Here is a 25169-nt window from a genome sequence, read left to right as displayed (position 1 = left end):
TCTTGTCCTTTCTATCACTGGCACAAACCAGCATATTTTGTAAAATCCCAAAATAGGGTTTGATGCTTGGTGCTACTTATTCAGCTGTCTTACAGATTCTGGAAATAAGGCCATTACTGTGCAGCAGGAATGTAAATTAATTTTTACATAGTATTCTCTATGGTATGAAATGGTTATTTCTCATTATTCCTTATAAGAAGAACCCTTCCTTTCTCAGGGACCCCCTCTATACCCTTTATGTGTTCCAGTTCAGGGAAAATGTTTGCACTCAAGAGGAATATGTTGTCATGGAAATTCACATGGACGAAGTTATTTCTGTGGAACAGTCTACTGTTGGAGCAGCAGAAGACAGAGGAAAAAAAAAAAGTGCCCACAGTGTTTGAAGCTGGAGTCCTTGTGTGTGTGGAAAATACATGTTTTAGCAGCTACCTCTTTGTAGAAGCTGGAGTAGATCAGTTCTGGCCAGAAGGCAATTTAGAATTTGAACCTATTTGCTAATGAAAGGAAAAACTTTCCAAAAAAGTAATGTGAATGGAGGTAGGGTCAGAAATGAGCCACAAACACGTCATCAGATTTTAGACATGGTAATGATTCATATTAAATGAATCTGTCTTAGATATGGCCACAGTCCTCCAAGGAGATCTATCTCTCTTGGCCTGAATGCTGTTTTCTCAGAGTTACTGGTTAATCAGAACCCGCAGTAGTAGAAGGGAGGGAAGGAGGGAGGGAGTGGCCCAGCATATTTGAGACCTACCCTGCAGTGGACTGGTAAGACGTCCAAGACCCCTTGTCACCTGCCACTTGTGAAAGTCTCCGTGAGTTCCTCATCTCCCATTTGCCCACATGGTTTTAGCTCATTGAAGATTCAGGTAGGTGGCTCCGAGGATAAGGGAGGTTTGGCAGCTGCATTCTTACAGGCTGGATTTTACCTGTGGGATTAGAAAAGAATACATCATGCTCTAAACTTTTGAAAAAATATTTTCAAAACAACACATAGAATGTATTCCCACTCACTTGAAACACAGAGCTAGTAGATGAAAACCAGGAATGAAAACAATTATAAATAGCCCAGAATAGCTGCACTGAACACAAACCAAATAAAGTGGAAAAACAAGCAAGTGACATAACTCTTTTGAAGTTTACTTGATACTGAAAGAGGTTCTGTACAAATGAACCGTGATTGCTTCAGGAATATGGGTGATGCCAAGATCTTGGTCATCCTTAAATAATACATATGAAATTATTGGGAGGGGATTGGAAAGTTGGGTGTGAAGTGGCAGAAAAAATTTCCCTGGTTTCCAGAGCCCAAGTTATTCTGAAACCTCTGGTAAGTCTGCTAAGTTACTGTAGTCATGCAGAGGATTGTCTAAATTGCACAAATTCCCCCCACCAGTAATTCTATGGGCCAGGATCCTTATTGGACTCCACAGCACCTCCTTCTAGAACTCCTGCTCCTCAGCACACACACTGTGCACTGGAGTACCGAAGTACTCTGCAAAGCTTATTCCACATTCTCTACATAGCTTATTCCACATTCTCTACATCAAAGGAATCCTTTCTCTGCAGAACTGGGACTTTTATGACTCCTTTCTGCTACATTAAAGGAACTGGATTGAGGATCTTCACCATTTGTGTAAAAGACTTCCTTCTTCTGTGCTTACTTGGGGTTAAACAAACAACTTATTTTTATACGGCCCTCAAAACCAGCTTGAAAGCACCAGAAAATCAGCTGCAGCAAACTGTGTTCTGCTACCAGCAGCAAAACAGAGGAAGACTTCAACATCTGTGATTAAGAACAACTGTGCCCAGGACAACTGCTACAATTGCTGGTTGACAGGCAAAGAAATCTCGCTTGTTCAAACTCAGTTCAGCAGTCTGAAAGGTGTGTAATCTTAAAAAAAAAAAAAAAAGTAAGTGTGATCATCTGATGGTCACCCATATAAAAGAAATTTGCAACTCTAACAGAGATTCTTTTTTACATAAAGACTGCTGCATCCTACTGGCTGGGTTAGCAGAAGATAGCATCCCTGCCACAGATTTTTTTTTTTTAAATTCAGTATTGACACAATTTGGGTGAATAGTCACATTGCTGCTGTTCACTTCTATTTATTCTATGATAAATTCACAAATGAGGCTGGAATTAACACTCCTAAGAAAAGGAACAACTCCCTGATGAACTCCAATCTAATCTGTCTAGTAAAGAAACAGCTACACATACTTGGGAGTGGGGATTGGCTTCAATATGCCCATTTTTGCAGTTGTTGCAAGATGCTCTTTTGTACTTTATGTCTTTATAGATGTCAGGCCATGACACAAACTGCATACAGCAGGTTTTGGGACCCTGACACCTTTCCTATAGCAGGTTTTAGAATGTCCATAACACATGGGATCGCTCACTCCTAAAACCACGGAAATTAGTAAAGCTGTTAAATGTGGTGGATTAGCCAAAGTATAAAAATGCAAGAAAAACCTTGTATTCCTTAATTCCTCTGGTACTCATTTGATGCTTTCCCCAAGACCTGTTCTAGCTATCTGTATTTTCTGATTTGTGTCAGGCAGCACAGACACTCAGTCTAGCTGCCAAGAGCTTTTACTGAAGGTTAGCAGGCTGGTGGCCACCAACTCCAGCTTAACAGGTCGGTTACTTCATTTTATGAAGACATTTTCAGCTCGTAGACATTCTAGCTAAATTCTAGGTGCAACTGGAGAATTTCCTACTTTTAATGACCACAAGAAGTGCATGGTTAAAACCATGCCGGATGATTTAAGCCTGACTAGAAATGCTTGGCATTACACACTTGTCAGTGATTTGCTGCCAGAGTAGACCACTACTGAGTGTGTGTGCCTCTGTGGGTGTATGAGGAGGAAAAAACAAACAAAACACAACTGGCTCCCAATCTGTTCCTGCTGCTACTGTTAGATGTCTTTTCATAGACTGCCAATGCTTCTTGCATCAGTGCTGCTGGTATTGATAAATGTAATGTGTCATTTGAATGGCAAAATTTTAAAGCTCAATTTACAGTTTGCTGTGATGAGAAGAGTTCCAAAGGTCTCCTCAGTCCAAAGGGAATGCTCAGTCAGGATTCGCTTTAAATGCCTCATTTTATTAGGGAGATACAAGACACCTCTCCCTGTAAACTCAGGTTAAGGGCCCTAGTCAGCTCTTTTAGAAAGTTCATGGACTAAGGAGGAAAGGAGATGGGCAGAAGAAGGTGTTCTTGTTTATACTGTAGTAACAAACTACCACTAGTTCCTTCTACAACTTGCTAAGGCACCGCAGACCAGAAGCCCTGCGGTGTCTGGGTGGTGAAAGCTGCAGCTGCGTAAAGATCTTCCAGGGCATGAATGAGGTGCTGCGTTCTGTTCCCCTCAACCTCCATTTTGGGAGGAGGAAGGGTGTAAATCCAAAGACCTTTCCCACGCCTGCCCTCTAATGGTGGCAGCGTCCCCAGAGAAAAAATCCCACACAGCAAAGGTGACCGCTTGACCTAACTACACAGTTTTGCTGTAGCTGTTCTGTCATTTTGAACAGTTCAGAAAAAGACAACATCGAATTGTTTGACATACCCTCATTCAGGTTGAGTAGTTTTCCTGTAATGGTTAAACAGCTTGATTCTGTACTGGTTTACACCGAGTCTGCCTTTTTAAATCAACAGCTTATGGCAGAGTAGAATTGGGCCCTTTACTTGCTTAAGGCATTGAGCATCTTTCACCTTTGCACACAGCTGTCATGACAAATCATTCCTACTACAAGCTTCTGATGTCCTAATTTCCATTTTTCTTCATCTGTTTTATTAAGTGTTCAGAATACGCCTGCACATGCAAATGGTTGCAAGCGGCAGTGCCGTAGGGATCCATCTAAATGTGGCCTGTTACTAAACAGCAGCCCTAGCCAGAAAGGCCCTTTTCACTGTAATCCTGAAATACTCCTGATGAGCTATTGCAAGAGTGACATACAGTGCTGGGATGAACCTCTCCCTCCACTGCTGTGGGCACTGGCCTTGTTCTCCTTTCAGTGGGGGGTCACTGGCAGGAGAATACCACCCTGCCACTCAGGGCTGCCCCAGGAATGGGAAACCAGCTTCCACTCAGGACCGAGCAATGCCACCAAATGTGTTCCCGAGCAGCATGGCCAAAACCCATCTCCAAGGACCAAATTCAGGGTTAAAGTAGACGAAAGTGCAAGTTACATGATGGAAAACTGATCTCAACAGGACCATCCCACAAAGGGACCAGAAAAGGGTGTAGATTTCCAGTTTTGACTCCCCTTTAAATAAGATTTCAGTTTTAAGAGAGATAAAGCCCAAAAGCACCTTCCGGGCATTTACACCTTACAATGCTTCCTCACATCCTCCCGCTTCTGAATGTCAGGTGGCTCAGCATGCTCTGCTGTTTCCACAGTGGCAAAATCCGTCTTCATCTGTTATTACTAGGACAAGCCCTTGTTCAGCATTCTTATCACTTTTCTGTCCCTGATTTGATTTTCTCTTTGCCCCCAAATTCAATTTTCCAGCAAATTATCCCAGCTGCTCGCAAAGCCTCCCCCGAGCACAGGCAGCAGGCTGTGTTCCTCTGCGGCACACGCTGCTCATGGCGCCTGCCCGGCCCCGGCCGCCGCCGCCCGCCTCCTCCCTCAACGAGGAGCGACGGGAGAGACCGCGGCCCCCCCTCCGGGAGGCAGCCGCCCCTCGGGCCCTCCGGCAACCGACCGAACGCGGCCCGAGGGGTAGCGGTGCCGGCGATCGCTCCCGCCCCGCACAGGGTTAGAGCACCGCTTGATACCGCCCCCACCTCCCCTCACACCACAGGACGCGGCGCGACAAGATGGCGACGGGCAGGCAGCGTACCGCCTCGCCTTTTGTGTAGTGGTTGCCCTCCCCCGCCCGCGCCACCGCCCAGCAACAGCGACACCCAGCGGCGCCTCGGCGCATCGCGGGCTCCTGCCGGCCGCGTTTTCTCCGCCTTTGTACCACCCTCGCTCGTTGTTACGCCTGCGACGTCAGAGGGGCGCCCCTCCCTCACGCGTTGTAACCGTGTGTGACGCCAGAGACGACAGGCCGGACGTCACGCGTGTGCCCTCGCTCCCGCCACAGCACCTTTTTCCAATGCTGCCGGTGAGGGCTGGCACAGCCCCCCCCGGGCCTGCCTCGTGTGGGGCTGGCACCCCAAACATCCCCCTTCGGGACGCAGGGAGCGGGGGAGAATCCACGCCGAGGGCAGGGTGGGGGGGATGGGCAGCGCTAACTCACCCGCGGGCCCGCGGGGATGGCATGGGGTGCAGTGGGAGAGCAGGGCCCAGGAGCCGGGGGTTGTCTGGTGCCTTACCGGGTGCTGTTAGGTGGCCTGCCCCCAGCGCACTGCCCTTGGCGTCACTCGCTGTCACCGCCTGTGAGAGGCAGGTGCCCGATCCTCCGAAGAGGAGCGACAGACCTGTTCCGGAGCCTCGGGCACTGCACAAGGTCTCAGCCACTGCTGGGGCCTCTCATCTGCTGCCTCGAAGTGCACCTGTGAAAAAGTGACAAGCAAATGATTCTTTTCTGTGCTTTTTCACAACTTCTCACATTCAGCTGAAAATTCCAGTGTTCTCTGGTACAGGCTGTAATAGCCTATGGCCTTTGATACCAAGATTATTTTGTCTGTTTAGGTATTTGTGTATTTTGCCCAACAAAAATACGGTTACAGTTGGATATTTCTAAGAATTAAACCCACTTGTGATGTAAATAAAAATCATACTGTTTGCTCAACCTTCTGATTAGCTGTTTATTTATATAACAAAAAACCTCTCCCAACTCGAATAGCTAACAAGACCTGCTGTATTTAAATTAAACACTGAATACATAGCAAGTTTCATATTCCAAACACATGGTTTTGCATAAATTCAATACCTGAAAGGGCCCCAAAGCAGCGTACGCCACAGGTTTGCATTAAATGTCACTGGTCCTATTTGCGTAATGCAAAAGAAAATCATTGTCTTGCACACATACCAAAGAGCAGTGCTGTAATGTAAGTTGACGGAATACATTAGGTCAGGGATAGCAACCAGTGAATGCTGATGGCCTGCAGAGGGTATGGAGAGGATGTATGGAAGAAAATGGAGGGGTTACTTGTATAGCAATTACTGTAAAAACACACATCTGCATTTTCCAGGGAGCTCAGAATCCCCATGAAGTTCTGTACCAGCTCTCACCCTTATTCTGGGAGGAGATGGATTTGAGAACATCATTTAACTGAGGAGTTTGCTTTGCTATCTCACTCTCCACTTGTGTAAGTCTCCAGTGTCTAATAATGTAGCTAGTCTTGATTTCAGTTTTCTGTAGGAAAAAATGTCCTCAGGTGACAGCGCTGTGCATGCTCTGGAACTTGGTTGTTCTAAATATGGATCAGGCTCTTTTCAATAAGCTCTTTATTAATCTGGCAGTTTCCTACCAAAGTATTAGGGTGGGAACTGTTCCATTGGCAAAGTTATGCCTAAGTCTATACTTAACTGCAAACTATTTACATTAAATAATGTCACTGTCAGCTATAGTTATGTCAGTTGCATCAGAACTAATTCAGTGCTTTAGACACATACACTCATCTGTAACATCTCTTCAGGCTAGCTCACAGAAGAAAGCAAAATAGCATAGGAGATACAGCTTTTTCCAACCTACATAAGGCAATGCCTGCTTAGCTTTTGAGGAACCATTGCTTTCTGGGCCTTTGCTTGATTTAGTTTGATTTTGGCACATGTGACAAGTCTTACATTTTCCCCAGTGTCACTTTTCATTTTTAGGCATCTTCAGTCCTCACAGATTCATCCATGCCTGACTGGCCTTCCCATGTTCTTCTTAGTAATTTTATTCAACACAGGAGAAAACATCCTTTCTAGTACCTTTAGACAAAGTCTCAGAAAAATTTCTCGTTTATACTGGCAATAGGTGCTGGGAATACACACCACCTGCTACCCTGTGCTAAAAGCCAGACGTAAGTTTCCATTGACTTTCATCTTAGGGTAAATGGAGAATGATAAATACATACCACTGAGCCTTCCCTTACTGGAGATATATGTAAAAACTAACAAACTGGAAAAGGCGCGATTTGTCACTATGCTGTGGAAAATATCCTGAGATTTTTCTTAAACTGTTTTTGTTCTTTGCTTCTTCAGTGACGATGTTTTCCTGATGAAGCCATAGAATTGACATACCTTTACCCAGTAATAGACTTTTATCCTCTTCCTTTGGCTTTTCTGTTACTGTGAATAGTTTAGATTCCTGTACTGCCTTGGTCTGTGTGTCACTGTCCAACCTGAAGAAGCACATGCTGCTTTTCTGTCTGGTAAACACTTTTATTGCCATCAGCTGCAATACTTGCTGTCCACTATTCTGCTGAAGAGTTCACTTGAATTTTTTAGTGTTGTCTTCCTGTGCATGCCCTGCTAATGGCTCCATGCACATTTCCCCCAGGCTGGCACCTCCCTTGCTGCCTGCTACTTGTGTCAGAGCAATCGCTCCTGTAAAATTGCCTTTGGACCAGGTGAGGTTTTTTCTTTTATATTTACAAATTTATACTTACAGTTATAATTACAAAAAATATTAATTTTTTTACTGTTTTACTGAGATTTTTGTTCCAATTCACAATCCCTAAGTCTTAGCACCCCAAATGGCTCTGTAGCAAATCTTCACAAACTTTTTGCAACAAACTCTTTCGTCATTCCCCTCAGAAGGATATGCAGTCCAAAAAGAACAAGTTTGCCCTCCTAGCCAGTGCTAGGTCCCACATTACATAGGCAGAACTCTGCCATATGTTTGTTTTTCTCAGCACCCTGAGTTGAGAAACTAAAGAGGACCCATGACCTGGCACTAATGAATAAGCTTCCAGAAGTGCAGCACAGGGATGCAGGATACAGGTTACTGGAGGGAGGTGATGGAGGGCATCACTACATATGGTGAACCCCTGACTGATTTTTATAACACTTTTTTCTTATAAGGTCAGTGTGGAAAACTGCAGTCCGTATCTTGGTCACTCGATGGGTTGTGTAGTCTTCACAGTCTGTGTGGTTCATAATTAGCCATCTTCACCTAGAGTTAAAGGAAACCTGTTAAGAGTACAGAAAACTTCAGAGCGAGAAATAAAACCAGCTTGTCTTCCTTTTACTTGCAGGTAGAAGAGAATTCAATCTATCTCAGCGAATTTGCGCGTAGGGGGAGCTGTTCATTGCTCCACTCCTCTAGGTTGAAGTTTCTTAATTCCTTTTTACTCTTGTAACCATGGCTGCTGAAGCCCAGATAAGAATGGTCTTTACACATATTGGTTTAATTGGAAGGTACCCATTGTCGTTGAGATGGTCTGAGATGTGATACTGAATGGCATTTGCTGCAGCCCTGCTTTGTTCAGTGCAGTGTGTAGCAGAGCGTTACAGAGGCCCTCGCAGACTCAGGGAAGCTCAGCTTTGCGGCAGGGTGTCTGCACCCTAGGTATGATGCTTGCACACAGAGTACCTACCCCTCAGCCCTAATCACCCCTCCGCACACATCTTACAGCTTCAGCTGAGAGCTGGCTTGAGCCTTGGTGTCTAGTTAAAGTATAATGTATCTGTATTTAAAGTATAATGGTTTCTACTTGTAGGTAACTGGCATTAACTTCTTAAAAACTATTTTAGTACTATGGGACTTGAGCATCTAGATGCTACTGTAACTTGATAATAATAGAAAACAATGATACACGTGAGTGTTTGAATTATAGGAATTATTTAAGAACAGTAGGACAGAAACAGTCCTCAGCCCTTCCAGCTTATTGAAACTGGTTGCCTTTTCTTGCTTTTCTTGGTACACAATAACTGCTATTTACATCTGATTTATTATAAGCACATGTTGAGTAATAGACCATAAAGCTTTTGGAGTTTCTATTTTCAGTTACATTGTACCACTGCTGAATAAGAATGCAATTGCTGAAATTTGTTTTCAATGGTATGTTGATTAAAAGCTGCTTGAGTTTAAAATTTCCAACCATCTAAAATGAAAACCCTTCACATGCTTCATATCCCTGGCCAGCCAGAGAGTTTATTTTCCTACAGTGTATAAATAATGGATTTTTCTGTTTATATGTATCCATCATCAAACTAGGTTGAATTCTCAACTGGAAGTGTGAATTGTCTTGCAGTGAAGCTAACTAGCTGGAACTAATTTTGAAATGGGTATAGTGCATAATTATGGTAACCTAGTGTACAGGGACAGATCCACCTGAATCAGTCATATCTGATGTAGAAAAACATGAATAAAAATGACACTGAAAACATAGCTGCCTGGTTATAAATGAAATCCATTTTTTATTTAGTGATTTAAATCCCTTTACTTAGCAGAAAACAAGTGTCAAAGCTGAATATTTTTCACACTAGCTTTTTCAGTGGATGCTTTAAGCTTGACCGTTGGCAACAGTTTACAGATAATCTTGCCTATGGAGAGAGGGAAAAGTTGTCCACAGAAAAAGTAAAACCACTCAAACAAACTGCATGGTTTTAAAATTTACATTGCCTTTAAATGTTCTATGTTTCCAGTACTGGGGTGGCTCAGAAACTGGTTAACCCATTCACAGTTGGCCTGGTGGCTGCAGGGAATTCCCCAAAATAGGTGTATCCCAAGCAGCACACAGGCAGGTGACCAGCAAGGTCGAAAAATATAGCAGGAGAAAAGAAAAAAGCAAGTGTTGATTCCCACAATGGGAAAGTTTTTGGTAGAAGGGACGTTGCCAACAAAGTTTCAGGAAGGATGAAGTGAGCAGGTGAAGTGTTGGAAGGAAACTGGTAGAAGACATGGGAGGAAGTATGAAGGGGGAGATAATTTAAGGGGATTAAATACAGAGAGACTTGCCAGTCATGCTGGAGTTTCAGGATATCTGAACTAGAGGGGGACTGGGGGAAGGGAGAGAGCCTTTGAACAGAGGAAATTTATGGACCTCTGAAAGCAGAGATAAAGATAAGGCCTTTCAGAGATGGCTGAAGATGAAAGACTCACAATTAATCTAACTGTGGGAGATATATCTAGCTAAAGGAGCTGCAAGATGTAAAACTTTTGTTGCTGCTGCATGACGTGTTATGGCATTGTGTCTCCCTGGGTAACACCCTGTGGGCTGGATGAAGGAGGATTCCAGTTTCCTTCCAGCTCCAGGCCTTGCCGGCCGTGTATCACTTCTCTAGTGTTATTAGCCACCCATGAGCTTCCTGACAACCAGAGTAGTCAGACTTTGCTATAGTTATTTTTTCACCTTAAAAAGAAGGAAGATGCACTTACATCTACTATTTACCTTGAATGTAGCTCATCAAGAACCCACTGAGTCACTGAAAGGCTCTGTGGATATCAGACTGCCGATTTGTTAGCTGCATGCAGTGCTAAGACAGGTGCTGAGACTTTCACTGCAACCCTCAGGTAATAAAAGTACTTCTCTAAGAGCAGCTATTGTTTATTTCAGTTTGATGAATGCCAAGGTAGCAAGCAGCACAGGGAGAAACACAAATAAGAATGTAGCATCTTTACAAATACAGTCATTTCTCCTATGCCCAGTTCATCTCCTTGGAGAAAAGGGAGTTGTAGACTGCACCCAGCTCGGCTAAGCTGGGATGGATCAGAGAGGTCACTGAGTCCGGACCTTTGCAGTTGTGGGCACATGTTTCCTAAAGGATTTTTTCAAGTCTGCATTTAAAAGCCCTGTCCCTTCCACTGGGGATATTATGCTATAGATTCTCGTAATTCATGTTCAGGAAGCATTTCTGGATACTCGGAACATGTTTTTTGCTTCTCATGCACTCACTAGGCTCTTTGCTGTTCCCTGTGAATCCTGCTGAAAAATGCCTTTCCTTCACTGGTGGTCTTCTTCAAATATTTGTAAGCTGTTATCATGTCCCCCATTAATCATTTCTTAGTGAAGCAATTCATATATTTAACTCTTCTAATCTCTCCTCATAAATCAATCCTCCTAGCCTTTGGATCATGTTTGGTGCTTTTCTCTGAACTCTCTAATTTGCCAATATCCAGAAATGCGTATAATATTCCAGATGGAGCTGTACCAGCACCATAGGGAAAGTGGCTGTTTCTTCTTCTCTCAGTGATGTGGTTCTGTTTACTCTGCCCAATATTGTACTGGCCTTTGCACACCACATCATGTTGGCATGTCGCATGAGCTATCTCCCTTCAATCTCTTTCATCATTATTGCATCCCAGATTTCTCCTTCCTATTATCCCTTCTCAGATGGTCTCCCAGCCTGCATTTTTTTCAAAGTGGAGTCTCATTTAGTTATTTTCTTCCCATGGTTCTATCTTCTCTAGGAAATTCTGTATTATTTTCTTTGTACACTGATCTTTCTGTCTTTCATGCCCATATCTATGAGTTTCATCAAAGTGCTGTGCACTGTCTTTTCCAGATCATTAATAAAGAAGTCCGACAAAGCAGCCATCCACATGGTAGCCAGGAGACACTTCCCACCATCTCACTACACTGCAGCTTATTTCCTGTAATTTCATTACTTCAGCAGCTTGAAAGCCACATGGAGATGGCCAAGTCAGTATGAATTACTTTTTCAGCTAAGATCCTGTGAGATACAACACCATACCTCTATTAAAGCTCATCTGCACTTCTGGTACTTTCCTGTCCTGGCTAAAGGCTCTGTACCCAAGGCTCACTGAAGTCAGAAGTGACTATTAGGAACAGAAAGTGGATTTACGACAGTGTCTCCCTGCAGTACCCTTGCTGTTGTTAAAGTTGGTAATGTTAATCTTTTCCTCTGCTCTAATTTTTCAGTTATTTGGCTTATGCACAGCAAACATAAAGGAGTTTAGCTAATTCTGTTAAAATCTTGTAGGATGCATGTTGTTCAGCTTTTTTTGACTTGTTCACATTTCCCTAATGTGTCTCCTTATGTGTCCTTTATCAGTTTTTGCAGTTTCTTTCACAGGATCCTCATCCCACCTTCCCTCAGGGCTCCAGGCATTTCTTCTTGGTTTTTCCCACTGAGGAGATACTTGAAAAAGAACTTGGTGCCAGACCCATTTCTGAGCCTTCCATTTATTCCTTGAATGTGTGAAAGGATCTGTTCTTACTAGCATTTATTTTCTTCAAATAATACTTATAAAAGCCCTTGAAAGAGTCAAGGTCAATCTCCTCAAACTCTTTGGCTAATAAAATTTTGCAGAATGTTTTTTTTCAGATGGTTTGGGAGGGTTGAAGGTTTTGGGGAGGGGTGTCCTTTGGTTTGGGGATTGGTTTTTAGGTGTATTTATATTTAACTTGCAATTCTTGATTGGCCAAATAGACGAGAATTATTTCTTTTTTAATATAGCTCTACCATCTGTGCAAGGAAAATGAAATCTTTGCTGTTAATAAACTTTCGCACCATAACTTGATGCCAGTCTTACTGTCCTGAAGTGCTGGTGAACTTACACTGTTTGAAATAAGCTTAAATGACCTGGATTTCTTATACTAGACTGAAGTGGATTCGAGTATATCTAGTTTTTCTTATTTCATCATTTCCATGTATAATTACTGTTAGTGATCTCAAGAATAAGATGAAATTGAGTGATTTTACACTCTTTAAATTACACAACTAAAAAAAATAATTAGAAACATAACCTTGGATGACAGTGACTTCTTCAAATAATTGATGAGAGAAGGAGCAGAACATGATAGCTATCAGAAACGAGTCTTGGCTCTCAACAAAAAAAGGAAGTAAGAAATACAGTGAAAGACCAAATTATGTCTCATATTGCCTCTGTCACACTTCTTTCAGTTTTAAAGATTTTGGGAAGTGATAAGTAATCAGCATAACTGTCTTGGGGAACAGACAGATATTACTATCTCTCTTATTAAAGATGGGGAAGCACAGGGGTGGCAGTGAGGCAAATTGACTGTGTGGCATGAACCAGGCTTATAGCACAGTACCATTAAAAAGTATCTCTTATTCTGTTTACCCAAGCTACGTTACCACTGCAATTAGGTATATTTAAAAACTAACAAGCACACAAAAGCACTAGGAGATAACGTTGCCTTGTCAGGAGAAAGGCATGAGATCTGATTCAATAATTCTTTCACATTTCTAATACTTGCCATTCTGAGTTATATTCCCAGATAGAGCAAGTTTTTGAGATGCTGGCTGGTTCTGTTAACATCTAAGTTTATGTTATCAGGGTTATTTTTACAGTGATTAAATTGATTACAGTTAGGGCTTACTCTTTCAGAAAAGAAGTTCCTCTGGAATATGCTACAGTGATTGCCTGCCATCCCCTTGGATATGCTATCAGTGCGCTGTAGATGGGTTAATTGGCAGAACCATTGTTTCATCCCACTGTATGTTGTCCTTTTTCCATACTGCTGGATGCAGCTGAAGTTCAATACTGGCTATGCAAAGCCTGCTATTGATTGCTATGAATCCATCGTGCTTATACTGAATGGATTTAAAGCAATGCATGTTTATTCTGCATGTGTCAAATGACATTCTGCTACAACCTTGTGCCTTACATGTGAATCTTGTGAGAGAAATGGATAAAAATTGCGGAAGGAATGACATTAAGAAGGCCAGGTCTCTGGCTTTCATTTGTTTCTATCCTTTTAAACAGATGAATGTCTGATTTTATATGGAATGCAGTAATATCAATGTTGAGTTAGAATTAAAAAAAATGTATTCTTGGCTTACTTAAAGATGAGGAGGAAAGAGATGCCAATTAATAGTATTGGCTGTTGAGAGCCTACATGTAATGAACGGCTAGTTTCAGTCATGTTAGAAAATAGATGACTTCCTTATAAAACTTTATCATAGTTGGCACTCTTTCTCTTATTGAAAAAAAAACAAAAGAGTGATCTGGCATGAAGCTTACACTACATTTTACCTTTAATGGAGATCTCTTCAGATAGAAGTTTCAGCAGACTCATGGGTTATGCTGCAGAGAACTTCCACCTTTATTGCTTGTTATGAATGTGAGTTTTATGGAAAACAGGACTGTCAAGCTAACAGCTTTGTGCATTTATTAAAATTTAAATTTATTATTTTTTTTTAATCTGGGACTAGCTCAGTATTGTTTCCACACAGTATGCAAGCTGAAGAAATGAAAGCACCTGAAATACAGTGTGCATTTAGGTGACTAACGGCAAATGTGTGTGGTCTGAAGATGGAGCAGTCAACATTTAAGTGTTGGCTGTTTTACCAGCTGCCTTCACTCAAAATAGGTGTTGTGTGGGACTCTCCCTCTTCCTTTGCACAGCTGCTCAGGAGATGTCGGTGCATGTGGAGTCATAAAGGTTTAATGACTCTCAATTGCAGACTGCTTGAACCTTGTTGCTGGTTGATGCCAGCAGCAATATCTCAGCCTGACCCTCGATCTCTGCTGGGAGGGGGCTGGCGGTGGCTGTGGGCAGTGGGAGCAGCTAGGGGGAGAGCAGAGAGGCTCTGCCCAGCCCCAGCACAGCAGCACGGCTCCCCTGCATGGAGGTGTCACCAAGCTGCTTTTGTAGGTCTGTGGTGGCTCTCCCACTGGTCTTTGTACAGTTGAACCTGAGTTATCTGAATTTATTGCTAGAAAATCCCCCTGTTACTTGAAACATGTTCTTTGTGCTTTCTGATGTTTATTCATTACGCTGGAGAGGAAAGCAGTTATATTACCATGTGATTATCTCTTGTGTTTCGCCTCTGCTGTTGCATTTCTGTAGCCGATGTTTTCCTTTTTTGGGCTGAAACGCTTTTCCCCACGTTGTGTGGGCCCTGGTCCCTCGCTGTGTGCGCTGTAACCCCTGGCAACGCCTGGCACCTCGGCACAAACACGATGGATGGCGGCTCCCTGCGTATGAGTGCACATCTCCGGCGCCCACCCGGCGGTGGACACCACCCCAGGGGGCTGTGGCGGCCCAGCACGCTCCCCTGCTTGCTGCCAGCCAGAGCCCTTAACCCTGGCCAGGCTTTGTTCGTTAGCAGCAATGCCGCTAATGAAGTTGCTGTGAACTTCTTCGTGGTTTACAGCATGTGAGATTTTCAGACTCGTCCATCATTGGGTTTATTTTGTTTCCGTGGGTTTTGCTGACATCAACAGTGACAGAATGAGGTCAGCACTGAATTCTTCTGAAAATCTGTCCTCTAAGGAATTTGTTTTTCCTGAGTAAACCAGTAAATAAATAAATCTGGTGCTCTGTGGCGATTTAGCTTCTTGAGAAACTTCAGCTCAGCAGCAGTCTGTGACTTCCAGAGAAGACCTGGGTTTGCCTGGCTAGGTACCTGGGTTGGCAGAGGAGCAGCAACGTCAGTCTATCTGTCCAAGGGCTTCACCAGGACAAGCACGGATCTGGGTTGGACCCAGGCGTGTCCTGGATCTGCGAAACAAGTTCAGCTAGAAGTCTTATTCAGTGTTTTTTCTCATTATGCTTCTGCATCCAAAATGCACTGAATAGCAATGCTGGTTTCAAATAATACTTACAATAAAGTGAAGCAAGGAAAAATGTCAGGATCTTAAGAAGGGATGGGCAGCTATTCCTGTTGTCTGTGTCTGTGTGGAGACAACTCAAATTAATGGAAACCCCTGGGAGCATGTGAGCACAAAAGTTGACCCACGGAGTACATTGCCATCTGCTTTCTTTTGGAAGAAATATTCCAGAGAAAGTTGGGGAAAAGTCACGAGTGCTTTAGAGCTAGCATTGTGATATTATTTCCTGAAGATTTATTGCCTTTTGATAGCAATCTTTCAGCAGAAACTCATGAGTAGTTATGTTGTGAAGGAATTAGGAACTTTTGTGGCTTGTCTTTAATTTACAAATCAGCAAGAGTATATCTCTCTGAGGTGACATGCCATCTTGAGTTATTTACATTATATGACATGGCAACTTTCTTGTATGTGCAAATTGCCCTCTAGGAATGTGACAAAATGGCAGTCACTCACATTTAAGTGTTGGCTTACACCACAAAATTTAGATCCAACTCAAAAGTTTTTCGGAGTTGTGAGTGGTCCCATTAGAAAAGAAGAGATCCAAAACTGAACTGAAATAAAATTGGGATATCCTCTACAATTTCAGTTTGTTTGGATGTGGGATTTCAGTTGGCTCGTCTTCCAATACAACTTCAATTTTGATAACCCTCTTTGTGTTCAGTATTATTTGGAAACACCCTTTTGCATATTTAAATTCTTCCATATGTCTATGCATTTTTATTTTTTGTTACATTTTTTATCTTATTGTATTTTGCTTAGGATCTGGATAGTACATTAAATACGCATATTTGTGCTGGTTCTTTTCACCCTTGTTGCCTAATTAGGAGAATATTTTCCTGGGAATAGATGATTTCTAAAACAATTCCATAGATCTAGACTTACTGTGAGGTTTTATTTTGGGAGGAGTTATTCTCCTGATGAAAATACAACCATCATATCAATTTAATATTCAGTCTAACTCCCTGAATCCTATGTTTATGGCAAAGGATCAAGTCAATAAGGCTTTATGACTTTGTCACAGTAGAGTCCTTTCCTCATTCAAGGAATAAATCCCAGGCCACACAGAAACCCATTATGTATTCTTGATATGTAAACCATTCCAGAATAAAATTTAATAACAGTAATGAAACTAAATCAACATGACAAATTTCAAATAATGCAGTGGAACATTTTTATTTTTTTTTAATCCTCCAGCTGTTAAGACTAACTGAAATGGCAGAATCATGATGTGCAAAGTCCTACAGAATAATACTATGGATTTTGCTGCTGCTGCTGCCTCTGCAACAAGAAACAACCTTTATCAAAAAAACATCTGCTGAGTTCCCTTTGCAATCACTGGCAGCTGAGACCAGCGCACAGTAAATTACTCTCCCCATTCCATCAGCCCGCTTCTTTATTTCTCGGATACAGCATACAGTGCACCACTGGTAGAATATTTGTGCTGCATGTATGCTTGCTTTTACATTTATAAATAAAGGAGAAAAAAACCCCAGGGAAAAGTCCACATACATAAGGTCTTTGTTCAGGGCTCTTGCTCCTTGCATATATTTAAAAAGAGACAAAAACTAGATTTAAGGGGCTTCAATCTCATTTTAATCCAAAAGGTAACCTGCCTCAGATTCTGTGGCAGTGAACATCATCTGGATAATAAATATGATTGGCCAGATTTTTGATTGATTCAAATCAGTGTATAGTTTGGACCTGGCCTAGTTTTTGCTAAGCCCCTTCTTGTCTATTGGAAATTTTCTGAAAGCTGTAGATCTCCATCGGTGTATGCTGCTGGAGAGCTAGCTAACAAAGGCTATGTTAACTAACAAATCATGTCCCCAGAGCTGTGGTGGTGGCTGACATGATGGATGGTGCTGCAACATCAGGTAGGGTCCTACTTAGCCCCCGCCTCCAGGGGCTCGTGAGACTTCGTAAGGCCTCATGCACTGGTTGCATGTCAGGACTTCCTATGGAGAAGCAAAGTCAATCCCAGTTTGCAAGGCCCAAGAAAAACAGCCAAATAAAATCACAGCTTTCCACTGTGCAGCCAGATCGCTGCTTAGTATCAAGCCTGTCTGTATCAATTCCTCATCTTCTCTGTCCCATAACCCCCAGTCCTACATCTGGTAATCTTCCCTCAGTGCAGCAAAAGCAGTTAGTTACTGTGGCCCTAAATAATGCAGGACAGAGAGGTCTGCAATATGATCTGGGTGAAATAGTCCAAATCTGGGTTTTTAATGTGCTGGCAAAACAAGCAGTTAACGCTTTGATCCGAAAAGGTTTCCTACTTAGAATTTAGTTGTGTTATGGGTGAAAACCTGGAAGTATCGATTGCAAGGCTGTTGCAGAGGGCTTAGCCCACATGGTTGGGTTTGCACCGTCTGTGGATACCACGGACAGTGTGGAGAAACCAGACCCTCTGAAAATAAAGCTGTCACGATGTAGGTAACGGTCTAATAAGTAAATAATAAAGAAGAGGGTTGTGGTGGGGACTCCAGCCATGTGTCCAGCCCATGCTCACCACTCTGCTCCTCTGGAGACTACAGAAGACAAGAGCAGCGTGGCGGCAGGCTGCCAAGGAAGGTGGTGCTGGTGGATCTGCAGCTTTAGGAAGGGGACACATGGCTTACGTGCTCTTCAGAGGGGTGACAAAAGTCTGCTTCTTCCTTGAGGGGAAGTGGGGAAGGTGGGCCTGCCTCAGGGGGGTTTCTGCATGTGGAACAGACTGTTCCCCCTTGCGCCTTTACCCTTCCTGTTTATGTGTTACTCCCATCAGTATGATAGTTAAAAACAACTCTGATCCAGATAATATTTTTAATATATATGGTCTGCAACTGTAAAGGGCTATTCCCTATTTATATCATTCAGTATTTTTTAATTACTTGATGTACTTTTGCCTCTGTGGAGCCTTCAGCTTGTTGTGCTTGCAGAGCTATTTATATTCTGCCTTGCCTTGGGACTACTTTCAGAGCAGTTGGTATTCAACCTTTCCAAAGAAAAGTCTTTAAGCTCTGGAAGCAGGCAATAAAAAACTAGAATGCACACAACACAACAAATAATACTAGTTGCACCAATCCTATTAATTATTTTTAAATGTCCTTCAGCTCAATTACAGAGGAAGCTATTGGCCTCTTGGCTTAGAATAAAAGCATAGAGGCTGCATGTTGGGCTGTGGTTGTAAGCATTCCCCTGAGCTCTGATGGGAATGGAGAACGTGCTTGTGTTCGTTGCTCTCACTGTGTACATAAGGTCAATGTATCAGAAAATAGCCAGTCGAGCAGCTAGTTTTAAGGGCTTTCATGCACTGATTATGAATCTTACTTTATTGTTAATGTTCCTTTTAAACTTGACTTTAATCTCCTTATTGCATTATGCGCACAATGGAATAAATTATGTTTTGGATGTATAAAGGAACATGAAAAATACTCCTGAACTGTCTACCCACTTCATGGAAATATGAAAAAGCAGACCCAATGTGTGTCAAGATGGGAATCCTCTCTCTGGGATTTCACAAGGGAATAGGGAGTCACATGTATAAACTGGTCCAGAGCTTTGCATGAGAAAACAATGGTATGTTTTCTCATAAAACCAGTGAGTCATTGCAACCAAAATGATTTCAAGGAAGCGTCAGTTTCAAAATTGTTTGATTCAGAAAGTACCGGGGATTTTTTTTAATTTTTAAAGGACTCGTGTCAACATTTTCTTAATGGAAAAGAAAAATTGTTTGAAGTAACATTTTGCTTTGGAACTCATGCTAACTCAATAGAAACTTAAATGGTCATAAGGGAAATATTTTTAAAGGAGTATTTTAAAATGAATAAGGACATGTTTCATTCACCATCACCCATTTTATTTTCAATTTAATGAATTTTGATTTCTGATATTTTTCAAACACAAAGAAGCCTTTCTTGACTTGTTGTTCATGATTATATAGACTCTGAGACAAATTTATTTGGAGTGAATATACAAAATCGTATTAGCCTGACTGTACTCTAAGTGAGGTCTATGACTGACCACAAATAACGGTTAGACATTTGTCACTCACATTGCCTGCCTCTTCCCTGGCTTGGCTCTGAGACAGCCCATGTTTCATGTATGCATGTTATCCAGCCCTGAATAACATTTTGGGAAAAATGAATTCAAAAGGCATCCTGTTGGGGTGTTCAGAACAGCCAGGACTTGTTATACTGTCTTTTAGTTAGGAGAAGCTGAGAAGAAGCTGTCCTGCTTAGCTGCTTTCACTAGATAAATATTTTGTAGGATGAAAGAGGTAGTATCTGGTGTAATGTATATAGTGTCATTGGTAGTCTAAGTATAAGAAAAGGTTGTTTTTAGCTGTCTTGAAACACACATACATCTTCAAAAATATGTTTAAAATGAGAAAAAATTGCACCTATTATGGCCAGTGTGTCTAACGTGATGATTTTTTAAATTCTACTTCCTGCTTGCTGGTTATGGCTTCGCTCAAATTGCAGTCACAGTATAATGCAAAAAGGATATGTACTGGTATAGTGACCTAACTGGTAACTGGCATTCTGTCTGAAGTATAACATGCTCTCGTGAGCTGGGCACTATCAAATTTCACTGTGTATTTTGCAATCCCTTTTTTAGCCCATCACTTCATTTTTACTAATCTTATTTCGATTTCCATGCCATAAATACACAGGAAGCCAGGGCCGTGTTTTCAAGAGGTTGTCCAAGAGCTTTCCCATGCAACAGGAACCACCAAACCCCTGACCCAGTTACAGCATACTTGTGGTGGGGTGTATCTGCAACTGTGGTTTTGTGACCAGGACAAAACTTTCCCAAAATCCCTCAGACAGCTTAAACCACAGGGTATTTCACTCGATTTTGGCCAACTCTCAGTTGAATCTGGATTTCCAAAGAGGAAGGAGAGCAAAGGTGGGGTGAAGGGAAGCATGCTGGGGGGCAGAGGGTAGCTTTCTCACTGGTATGACATCCCTCCCTGGATGGGTTGCTCCATCCCAAGAAGGACCATGTCCAAAAATAAATGTTCTCAAGCATTCATCTAGATATGAACTGTGAGGCCAGCTCAGCCAGGCATTGATTCCTGGACTCATCTATCCCTGTTCTGTAGAATGTCTAGGCTTGACTTTAAAATTAACTTTATCTCTAAGTGCTCTGCTGAAATAGGGCCTCCCAATTACTGAATAGCAAGAGGTGTTTTATAATTTGCATTAAAAGATGTGACAGTTAGAACCTTCATTTATTTCCCTTTTACATAAAATGAGGCCATGTGCATAATAAAGGTTAAAAAAATTCTCATTATCTGAATTATTTGAATACCCAAGTTCTATCAGTTTCCCTATGAGTGCATCTGGGTAAGAGTCACCCTCTTGTGACAGCTATGACTAAGAGGACTGGTTTGTTGCAATGTGTGAGCTGTTTTGCAGGTATCATAACAAACCAGAATAATTTAGCAGGCTCTGGTAATATTTAGCCTTTCCTTTGCTGACCTTGTCTGGAGAAAATCAAGATTTCTGACTGCATGTTCTCATGTTCGAAAAATCCAGACTAATAGAGTTGTTGTTAGTTACAAAAATCCCTAAATGTTGTTACTCTTGTTAAAATATTCATTAAAGAATGGCTTGAGTTTTTTTTCTTAATTATAGTGTTATTAATCTTTGAACTCTTTTGAATGGATGTAGCTTTATTGTTCTCTAACCAACTGAGCTTATAATTCTATTGCTGTATTTGTGGTTGGCCAGGCACAACACATTGTACCACACTTTTATTTTTTTTTCATTCTGTTGTTAACAGTCTAGTGATTTTTTTTTTAAATAAGCATGAACCCTATATAATGTGCTGTAGTCGATTCTTGAAGTACAGAGGAGAATTAGCATGTGGCAGTAAAGATCTAACCTCTTGCAAAAAGAGGAATATGAAATTATGAAGCAAAACTGACAGCCTTCTAAAATAAGAAGTTAAATAATTGTTAAAAACATAGAGGGAAGTGAATAATTTTTGTGGTTGGCTTTTGAATACAGTTGTCTAAGAAAATAATATGCAGTGTAATGTAATTATATTAATTATTACTATTTTTTCTATTATTGCCATAATGACAGTATACATTTTGAAGTGGGCTGAAGTTCTAAAGAACTTTCTTTTGATAATTTCACTTTAGAGAACACTAACGCTACCATAGCAGTGAAATTTGCAGCTGTGATGATGCAGCTGGACATTTTCAACATCAGTGTGGATGCATTTCACTCCTCTTCTGCCTGTATCTTTGATAACCTCTTTTTACGTGCTCTTAAAATTGTGGGGTTCTGCAGTCACACAGAACCCCCTAGAGGCAGTTCAACAAATTATCATGGGTGGTGGTAGGTGCATAAAAAAAAATAATCAGTTGCTTCCAATTGTAAGAATTTAACATCCTGTTTTTGTCTGTCTACAACCTCGGCTCTCTCAGTAGTTCCAAAGCTGCATTCCTGCATGTTTTTAACAGGATGCAACAGCCATTTCCTTATTTTGTATGGCTATTTTTATTAGATTACAATTACTTTACATTATGATTGATTGAGGGCTAAAACTCAGCTATTCATTTGATGTTCATATAGTCAAAAATATTTCTTTGAAGTTAGAGTTCTTTTTAAAAAAATATTTTCCCTTCATTCTGTATACAATTTGCTAAACTAATGAATAAACGCTACAGTGCAGAAGAGTGCATATTGTCTGTGTCCGTCCTGTGTATGCACAATCTTTATTGCTTTGCATGAATTGAGCTCATGTTGGTAAGGGATGAAATCATTTGAAACAGCAAAAAAATTTGTTTTGTTAAAAAGACATGCTTGCTGTAAAGACTACATAATGCATTGTATGCACACCTCATTTATTACTCTGCTTTTCTGCTGCTGTAAAACTGCTGTCAAAATAGATCATGGTAGCAAAAATATTCTGAGTTTCTTGGTAAAGCTAAATGAAATCAAATATAAAGTTTGTGATACATTAAATCACAAATATAAATATATCTTTACAGCCAGCTGTTATGTCTAAATGTGCACATTTTAAAATGGAAACATTTATCCAACATGCTGATTAGCAATTTCAGTTCTGAATAGCCTGATTACATTTAAGATGAAAAAGATTAAAATGACTAAACAGATAATGTTAATAGTTCATCTTCCTTGATGTTTTTATATGTGTAAAATCACAAAAGTTACACCAGAACTCCTTGCATAGTAAACTTACCAGAAATAGTATGGTTGTAATGTATCTTACCACAAGTTGTAATCTCTTATGGCTAGTGTTTGAAAGAAAGATTCTCGCTGAGAATGCCTGTCTGTGCTTCTTTTATGATATTTACACACACACATCTAATTTAAGCTACAAAACTACATAATAGATAGTTGTACTAAAAATGCCTGAAAAGAATAATGAACAGTTATCTTAATTACTAGTAGAACTCTTAACTTCTGTGAAAGTTCATGTTTGCTGTTAATAATTCATTTTTCAACTATTCTGCTATGTGAATACAATTAAAATAAAAAGAAGTCTGGGTTTACATTTAATCTAAAATCCAGTCCTGTGTTACAGCTTAATTCTCCCATTTTTAAAAATCTATTTCTTACACATTTGAACGTGCAAATGCGGAGGTAAAAATATGACTAGCCTTTTTTTATACATTGGCAATCAGTGGTTCAAAAGTTCATGCAATACCATATGTCCCAATAATATTTATCTAAATCTAAAATAATATGGAACTGTCAAATAGGATCCCACATGGTAACAAATGATGGAATGCAGGGGAACTCTTAGATTTAGCCTTTTCTTTTTTGTCCAACAAGCTAATGCAATAAGACCAATAATAAAAGGTTGTGTAGTAGGCCAAAAGTCTGTGACAGATAAAAAAGAAATGTTGGAAACCGATGAAGCTTTTGCACAATTAGATTTTTTGAGGCACTGCTGTAAGGATTGTCCAGGGCCTGTTCAGTTCTGATTGATGGTAAAATCATAACTACATCATATTAGCTGTAGAGTTCACTGACAGGTTACTGCAGATTAATATTGCTACTGCTGTTCACTTACCATCAAACTGGTGGAAATATGAATTGAGCTGCTCCTACAACAAACCCTGCATATTAAGAGGTAGGATGTTTTACTGAACCATCTCAATTCTGTCATCAGGGATGGAGATGCAAACAACTTTTATCTCCAAGGTATGTAGATATATAGTAACATACTAATTAGTTTTTCCAGGGGACCCTGATGATGCTGACCAGGTAGCAATCATGCACGCTTAGTGTTGCTTTGAGGTTTAGCTTACGATTAAAATGATACTTGCAAATGATAATGAACAATATTTTTCTCTGATTTAAGTATTTAATCTCATGCAAATAGCAATAGCATGTAATGGATATATGCTTGTTCTGGAAATGAGAGATATTTTTAGGGCCCAGGCTGAGGGAGGTGCTGCACCCCTTCGGTCCTGGCTGGAGATGCAGGGCTGGCCGTGCCTGGCGTCAGCCCATTGTGTGGTGGAGAAGCTCAGGACTGTGCCTCTCGCATTGCAGCGGTAGATGCAATATGGTGTGTGTTTGTAGTCACAAAAAGCCCTGTGTTTTGTGTTTCTTTGTTGATATTGGGACTTTGTTCTGCCAGAATCGCCTCTCACCCAGTATCTCTGGCACCCTCCAAGTACTGGTCGATATTTACCCTCTGCCCCTCAAGCCCTGAGAGATGAACTTTGTTTTTCCTTGGAGGAGAACCGAACTCTGGCCATCCCCCTGCACACCCTGTAGCTATTTTATTCCCATTCCCACGGCCCATGACTGTGACAAGTACCATTTCTCACCATTCCCAGCTATGACAGAAGCATACTGATATCCCATGGTGGGCACCTCTTGCTTTCCCCTATCCCAACAGTTCTATGTATCTCACCAAAATCTGCCTAAACCTTCCTGTTTCTTTCCTCACAAACCCACACCACGTCAGAATGTCTTTGGCTTAGGAGAAATATGTATTTCTGGTAACAAACAAAAATTCTAAAAAGCACATTTGATCTGAAAAAGGGCAGCTAGAAGAAAGGCACCACTGGTGGGTAGTTGGAGTGGAAGCAAGGTCCCCGTTGCTTGAGCTGGCAAACATGGAAAACAGGTGCAAGTCACCTAAAGCAGCATTTGCTCCTGCCCTCTGCTTTGAGCTTCACTTCTCCCCTGGGCACCTTAGTGAGCTACTCTGCCTCAGTTTTTCCACCTGTAAAATGAGAATAATCCTTCCAGGAACATGGCGAGAAGCAATTCCTTTCTGGGACTTGCAATAGGAAATGTACTACTGAAGCACACAGGTTTACAAAAGCAGTTCCCCAAGTGTAACATAATAGCATTGTGATTTTAAAAATGAATATCTACTGCAAATCTCAGTTGAATTAATTTTTTTTTTCAAGGAGACTGTTTTTACTATGATAGCTACTCCGTGATTCATGAGTCAACATGCTATACAAATACTAGAAGGCACAAGAGAGTTACAGACATTTCTCAGGAGTGGCACAGCAGTTCTCCATTATCCAATTCAGCTAAAAGATCCTATTTATCTTTTTTTTTTTTTTTTAAATGGATGAATCCTGCAATTTTTAGTTAAGTGAAAAATCTGTGTGAGGGGACATGCTGTTTAGCTAGAAATGAGTCTGGATAAGAATTACAACTTATGTTATAAAAACAATTTTAGAAAATGATATATAATAGTCTCCCTATAAATTATACCTCTTCGGTAACATGCAATAGCCTTTCA

At 41.1% G+C, this 25169-nt stretch overlaps 1 protein-coding gene across 1 annotated transcript in view; it reads right to left on the bottom strand.

The window, feature by feature from the left end:
- The window catches only part of LOC308068921 (uncharacterized protein), a 390037-nt gene that overhangs the window by 70428 nt on the left and 294440 nt on the right, over positions 1-25169 (bottom strand). Inside the window, exons 4-5 of the mRNA XM_080400427.1 lie at positions 5326-5505; positions 755-929 (exon numbers count right to left, since the gene is read on the bottom strand). Of these exons, the coding sequence (XP_080256553.1) occupies positions 5380-5505 (126 nt within the window). The 3' untranslated portion in view covers positions 755-929; positions 5326-5379. The remainder of the gene's footprint in view (positions 1-754; positions 930-5325; positions 5506-25169) is intronic.

This window comes from Falco punctatus (genome assembly GCF_963210335.1).
Source record: "Falco punctatus genome assembly, chromosome: 8".
Lineage (NCBI taxonomy): Eukaryota > Metazoa > Chordata > Aves > Falconiformes > Falconidae > Falco > Falco punctatus.
Note: the sequence above shows the minus strand (reverse complement) of the source record. Positions and strands in the feature narration are given on the sequence as shown.